At 40.4% G+C, this 7,053-nt stretch overlaps 1 protein-coding gene across 7 annotated transcripts in view; it reads left to right on the top strand.

Annotated features, from left to right (window-relative positions):
• The window catches only part of CACNB4 (calcium voltage-gated channel auxiliary subunit beta 4), a 267,434-nt gene that overhangs the window by 229,476 nt on the left and 30,905 nt on the right, over positions 1-7,053 (top strand). For 6 of the 7 annotated variants that reach the window (XM_003793024.2, XM_003793021.2, XM_003793022.2 and 3 more), the window contains 3 exons: positions 1,411-1,430; positions 1,617-1,697; positions 3,008-3,066. In XM_003793024.2, coding sequence (XP_003793072.1) covers positions 1,411-1,430; positions 1,617-1,697; positions 3,008-3,066 — 160 coding nt within the window. The remainder of the gene's footprint in view (positions 1-1,410; positions 1,431-1,616; positions 1,698-3,007; positions 3,067-7,053) is intronic. The other variant, XM_023515029.1, reaches the window with a different exon arrangement.

Raw genomic sequence — 7,053 nt, 5'->3', positions numbered from 1 at the left:
GAGGCTCTGTCTCAAAAAAAAAAAAAAAAAAAAAAAGAGTTCTAATGGTACTAAAAATCAGATCATTATAATAGGATTTTGAAAAATCTTATTTACCTTGCAGGGTAACTGTTCATTGTATAAACAAATCTGCAATAAGTTTATTATTCTACCACAAGAACTTTAGGATAGGGAGGGCCCATAAAAAACACAAAAAAGTTTTAGATTCTCAAGAAAATGCTGTTTCAGTCTCCAGGTGAAACTTTAGGGTGTTTTGGGCTATGGAGGATGCGTGGGTTGAAGCCGAGAATGAGTCAGGGTACAGGTGAGATAGGACCTCATCTCTACCTGGACAGCAGAAAACTGAGTCCTGAATTAGTGGTCATGAAGGGACAGTGATGGCCTAATAGGGAGTTATGGAGCATTTGGAAGTTCTGCAGGTATTCATGCAGGAATTTTTCTTCCATCTCATTCCCTGACTCCTATAGGCTAATTCGATTCTGACCCCAAACTGCTGCTACATTAGGGTAGCCAGTGTCCTCATCACCAATTCCTATTCCAGTTCTATTACCAATTCCAAACGGCAAGTCCAAGGCTCTACAAGTACTCTGTCCTGCTGAAACTACAGGATACTGGATTGGTTCTGGAACAATTCTAAGTGTCTGAGTCATTGTTCATGTGAATTCTTCCTGATCTCAGGGCACTAAACCAAAGTAGGTCTCCAAGTTGCCCCCAAAGAGAGTGAACCTGTTTGGATGGCCACAAATCTACTTGAAAATCAGATATTGAGTCTAATTTTGCCTCATTCCCATTTGTTGGACATTCAGGACATTATTGCTTTTTGCTATTACAAATAGGAAAGAACAGGAATAACTGGTAATAAATTTATTTGAAATTTAAAAGCAACATAGTAGGAAAAAATGGGTTAATGTTTTAGAAAATGGGCAAAATGCCTCAGGGACTGCAGAATTATCTCATGGTTCACCAAAGTTACATATACAAAAATAACTAGTGACTGAGATGATAGTCATTTTTTCCCCAAATTGTTAATCCTGTTTCCTTTTATCAAATTGTATTTGTCCAACTTGTTCCCAGCCGCATTGTGCTGTGTCTAGCACAGGAACAACCCCTGGTTAACGTTTGGCCTGGAACTTCCGATGTTGTTATAAACTCCTGTCCACTACCCCTACCCAGCATGAAATCAGGATGTCAGGTCATTCATACAGGAAAGAAGTTGTCTGTGTTTCATACGTCCTCAAAATTAACACGTCTAGAAGGAAAAATAGAGCAGGGCCCTACAGAGTAGGTGATAGGGAAGTGATGAAGATAATTATAGGGACAAAAGGGTTCGTTCTTCCATCCTTTAAACTCAGTGTACTGTCATTTACAGACATGACATATTTTGATATGGCTTTCGTTGTTGTCTTTTAGCAAAACAGAAGCAAAAAGTGGTAAGTTATGTTTCCTTTTTAAATCTACTGTTAAGGTTCCTATCCATAACACGCCTGCAATGCTCCTTGTCAGTAACCAAAATGCCTGTAAAATAAGGGACCGGTGGGGCCTGGGAACTGTGAGCGTCGTGGCTGTTGACTGTGCTCAGCCTCACCTGGTCACACATGTCGAATCGTCTCTTTCAGACGGAACACATTCCTCCTTACGATGTTGTGCCATCCATGCGCCCGGTGGTGTTAGTGGGGCCGTCACTGAAAGGTTATGAGGTACAAATATCATCTGTTACTCTTCCTTTCTTGATCGAGAACCCCGGAGACAGTCATTTTGGCGTTCGCTCCCCCGGGTCTGTTTACATGGCAGTACTGACGGAAGCCAGCTCTCAGGAGGTGAAGGGGGTGGTACGGTGGGGGACTCTGGTGGCCCTCTGCCCTCTTTCCTTTCTGGCACACTTCTCATCTGTTACGTAGTACATCGTGTAGAAATAACTCCCTCACTATATTTACCATGGGGAATTCTTGTCAAAGATTTGTTCTGTGTTAAATTCAAAGTAAAGAACTTTAGCTATCTTGACCATTCCCATTACTATTAGAAATAACAGAGAATGAACAGCACAGGGAACATATAAACAATCTTCTAACACCTCAAAGCCCCAGCAGATCTCACCCTGCTGGGTGCTCAAGGCAATGGCATATTCCATCACATGTTTCTCTGCTTATTTATTTTAAAGAACATGTACAGGGGGAAAGCCACTGAAAACATTTGTGAACTTTGGAGATGAATTAAGTGATATTATAACCAGGAAAAGAGTAAAGACTTAGATAGTTCAGATGTTGCCATTTGACTTAGTGCTGGCTAGCATGGATAAAAGTAGATGGGTGTGACATCAAAATCAAGGCGGGCAACCTCCAGGGCTGCCTTGGAGCCTATGAATGCAACCAACCATTCCCACTGAGCTAGGACAATGTCTGGCACATAGTAGGCACTCAGTATACATTTGTTGAACGAATTAATGACTCTCCCTGAGGCAGATCTAAGAATCTTCTCTCTCTCTTGCTCTCTGTCTCTCTTTCTGTCTTTTTCTGAGTTGCAAATCTCAGAGAGATGAGCAGGAGAGTGGTCTACAAAAATCCAGCCCTGGGCGCAAAGAATTTTCCATGATGTGCACAGACTAGCAGGATGACTAAAGCCCAGGGCTGGCCTCTGCCTTCTGGCTGCTCCCCGCTGGAGGCAGGCATAGCTCAGGTGCCAAGGATGGCCAGCAACTGTGTACAAAGCCAGGCTGTTTTCTCCTGCCAGCAGTTCTATGCCTTTATGAGGGAAGAGGACAGAGGGTCTGGTGAACACTGCTGGTTTACTCCCCACCACCTTGGAGGAGAACCAAGGGGGGCAAATTAGCAATTGCACAGGGTTACACATGAAAAGCACCTCCAGGAATACCTCCCCCTAGGAGCCGACTGGCTGTGATAGGCTCTGCATAGTTCTAGTGCCTTCCCTCCCACCTCTCTCACTTGTGACTTCTCTCTCTCTCTCTCTCTGCCTGTGTTTGCCTCATTCTCTTTTTCTCACCTCTGCAAAGGTAACAGACATGATGCAGAAAGCCCTCTTTGATTTCCTGAAGCACAGGTTTGATGGGAGGTGAGACATATAGATGTTTTTCTGTATTTTTATTTTCCTTTAACCAAACATGTATGATAAATTGATTTGTGGATCTGTTTCCAGAGATTGCAGAAGTTCTCTAATTAAAAGTTAACTCAGTGTTCTTGGGAAGAATATAATGAAAGAACTCTGAAAATATGAAGTATAGCATTGAATACCCAAGGGAAAAAGGACCTTGAGAAGGAAAATAAGCCATTTGTTTTATTTAAATGTATGTGTCTTTATTTTCTCACTTATTAGCGAATTCATGCCAAAATGGTTTCTATAAAAAATATTGATCAAAAGATATAATATTTCTGATGAATATGGTGGCTTGCTGGTCAAGTTAGGTAATATTTGGGAATTGTGAGTGTGCGTATGTGTGTGTATGTTTGTGTGTGTCATATAATAGTATAAATATAAAGTACTGAATTTTCTCAAAAGAAATATGTGAAAATTGTTTTCATTATAAGCCTTCCAAAGAGACTATTTTGTAGGAAATAGTACTTATTTGGGTGTTTTGTCATGGGGTTGTTTCATTAGAAATTACCTTGTTTTTTTCATTCATTTGTTTTTTTATCTATTTTGTATATATCCTGCTATAACTCATTACCAATATAGCTCAGTCTTTAGCCATCAGATAATTTTATCAATTAAGTTTTGTGGAACAGGCTGAGTGCCCATAGCTCAGAAGTTAGGGTGCCGGCCACATGCACTCGGGCTGGTGGATGTGAATCTGGCCTGGGCCTGCTAAACAAACAAAATGAAAAAATAGCAGGGCATTGAGGCGGGGCATGTAGTTCCAGCTACTTGGGAGGCTGAGGCAGGAAAATCACTTAAGCCCAAGAATTTGAGGTTGCTGTGAGCTGTGATGCCACAGCACTCTACTGAGGATGACAAAAAGTGAAACTCTGTCTCAAAAAAAAAAAAAGTTTTGTGGAATATGTCTAGAGAGAGTTTCTGTGTTTTTCAGAGAAAAAAATGAAAGTCTGTATTGGCTCAGTTCTAAATATTAAAATTCAGCTCTTTCATAATGCAGAATGCACTCCATGTACAAATAACCACATGAGAAAACCTGAAAAGTTATCAGAAAAGGAAATGTAGAAAATTTAAATAGTGCATACGAAGAAGTATGGGTAAATGCATCCAATTTATCATCTTAAGTGCCCTAAATAATTCTAAAATGTAAAAAAAAAACCAAAAAAAAACTTCAAGTAGATTTTTAATAAATTGGTATTCTAAGAAGAAAGTAAACCTGATAATGATTTAAGTATAAATTGTATGTAATTGTAAAAAGAAAAGCCTGGATAATAGTGTTAAAAATATTCACTCATTTTGGGGATTATATATGAAGAAAATAAACTGAGATTTTAGTTTAAAAAATGAGAATGCTCTGTGCTATTATGTGAACTTTTAAATATATTACCGTAGGCCAGGCTGCCTTAATAAATGGACCCAAAGAAATATAATGATGTAAACACAGTGGTAGCTTGTTTTTTGCTTACTTAACATTCTAAGTCAGGTGGATAGAGAAAGGACAAGGAAAAGATGGGCAAAAATTTTGTTGTATGAGCCACGTGGGGCCCTTTGCTGTGGGGCGGGAGGTACTGAGAGGTGGGGGGTGATATTTCCAGTGAGCTGGTCAGGGAAAGGAACATGCCAGGCCTGGAAGTGGTGCAATCATTTCTCACATTTCATTGGTTAGTACTTGGTCATGTGGCCATATCTAATTGCCAAGGAGGCTGAGAAATACCCAGGACGAAGAGGAGATGGATTTTGTTGAATCAAAATCAGTCTCTACTGTATTCATCTAGTGAACATAAGGGTCTTGATAAGAAAGACATGTTTATCCCATTCCACTCTTTTTTTTTTTAAATTAAGATAAGCATAGAATGAAGTAGTTTCTTTTTTTTTTTTTTTGAGACAGAGCCTCAAGCTGTCCCCCTGGGCAGAGTGCCGTGGCATTACAGCTCACAGCAACCTCCAACTCCTGGGCTCAAGCGAGTCTCCTGCCTCCGCCTCCCAAGTAGCTGGGACCACAGGCGCCCGCCACAACGCCCGGCTATTTTTTGGTTGCAGCCGTCGTTGTTTGGCGGGTCCGGGCCGGGGATTCGAACCCGCCACCCTAGATGTACGTGGCTGGCGCCTCAGCCGGTTGAGCTATAGGCGCCGAGCCGAATGAAGTAGTTTCAAAGGATACAAGTCGAAAGTACTAAATACTAGAATATTGGAGTTGGAAGGAAATGTAAAAGTTCCTTTAGCACTGCCTGCCTTCTGCAACAAGCACAGACAACCTGCTTCTGTTTGAAAGCTTCTGGCTATTGGGAATTCGCTCTCTAGAAAAGCATTGCAAAGAAACAACTGAACGCTGACTCTAACTTAACAGCACTAGTCTTGGTCCTGCCTCCTGAAGTTCTGGGCCATAACCCTTACCCTCATGCAGCTCTCTGTAGATTGAGGGCAGCCAACACACACAGCACACGTCACAGAGGCACAGCTCCGTCAGCTCTGCTCAGAGTCAGTGGCTTTAACCTTTACCCCAGGCAGTTTTGAGCAGTGCCTTGTCCTCTGGCCCCCTAACAGCCGGACACAGCCTGAGCAAATCTCATCCCATAACACGGCCTGTTTGTGTTAGGTTGTTTTGGTCTCCACCCAACATGCTTATAAACAACAGTCTTATAAAGATTTGAACTACGGAGAAGAAGAAAAGATTTCTGATAATTTAGCAAAGAGAAAGTGAATGGTTTAATTACCTCTTTTAAAAATGAAGAATCTGATGTTCTTCAATCCTGGGAACCAGAAAGGGGAAATTTACTTAATTGTAACAACAGAGACTTGAATCAAGTAGAAATGTCTGCATTGATTACTGTACACATACCATTGAAGTTGCTTTTAATAGAAATAGCATGAAAATTTTAGTGCCAAGTGTTCATGGGCTCTGATGACCTGGCAGAAGGTCTAGAGGAAATCTCCACCAGCAGCCAGAGTAATAGCTGGAGACAGAGATTCAGTGCCCTGGAGAGATCTGATACATGGCAGAGTTGGAGAAAGGTAGATATTAAAGATGAGGGTAAAAGAGTAGACTTGCTTTTAAATATTCAGAGGCCACGCAGCAGAGAAAACAATAATGAGTTTGTTGGCAGAGTGTATGTGGTGACTTTGACAAGAAGAAGAAATTTACTAGTAGCTTCGTACAGACTCTGATACGTCTTTTGCATGGGGAATATTTTTATATTTTGAGCTGTGGCAATCTGCTGCATTGTGTTTGACTAATTGATAAAAGGAGAGAAAAACAACAAATAGTCTTTAATTGAAACCAGCCAAAAGATCAATCACACGAAGGTTGTAGTGCAGTGACACAGCATAAACAGTATGTTTAAAGGAAACCTACTCTGTGTTTCGTTGGCTATGAGTGGCGTAGATTAGACAAAATAAGGGGAAAGTTGTGCTATTTTTCAGAAAGCGGAAAGAAGGAATCCCTTGGCTAAGAGGCTTTCTTCTTCAATACTGCTTTTTAGGTGTTGGTTAGAAAATAATTCTACAAATTGGATTAAAGTCCAACAACTTAACTATTGAGGAATCATAAACTTGGGGTTGTTTCGATACCTTAGAAATGCTTTGAGTCAGTTTAGAGCTACTTAGGATTATAAAATTTTATTACAGTAGCTGCTATTGTGGGCAGCCAGACCATGTAAATATGGAAATAATTCATAATCGTAGTCACCAAATGGAAAAATAACAATAGTGATTTTTGGTTGTTTCATAATCAATATCATTCTCCTATAAACTCCTGCTATTTTCTTTTCAAATGCAGGCTCATTAGGGTGCATCCAACACTATTGTTAATTAAACATTTTAATGTCCAACTTGAGTACTTAAATTAATAGTTTTTGATTCCAATATGTCTGACCTAATTCTCCCTCCTACATTTCATGGACTCTGGAAATGGAAAATTCCTGATAAACTGCTAACTTTTGTAGATAGGAT

This window comes from Otolemur garnettii, unplaced genomic scaffold, assembly GCF_000181295.1.
Source record: "Otolemur garnettii isolate 467f Iridium unplaced genomic scaffold, OtoGar3 scaffold00064, whole genome shotgun sequence".
Lineage (NCBI taxonomy): Eukaryota > Metazoa > Chordata > Mammalia > Primates > Galagidae > Otolemur > Otolemur garnettii.
The sequence above is the reverse complement of the archived record's forward strand: the minus strand, read 5'-3'. Positions and strand labels throughout refer to the sequence as shown.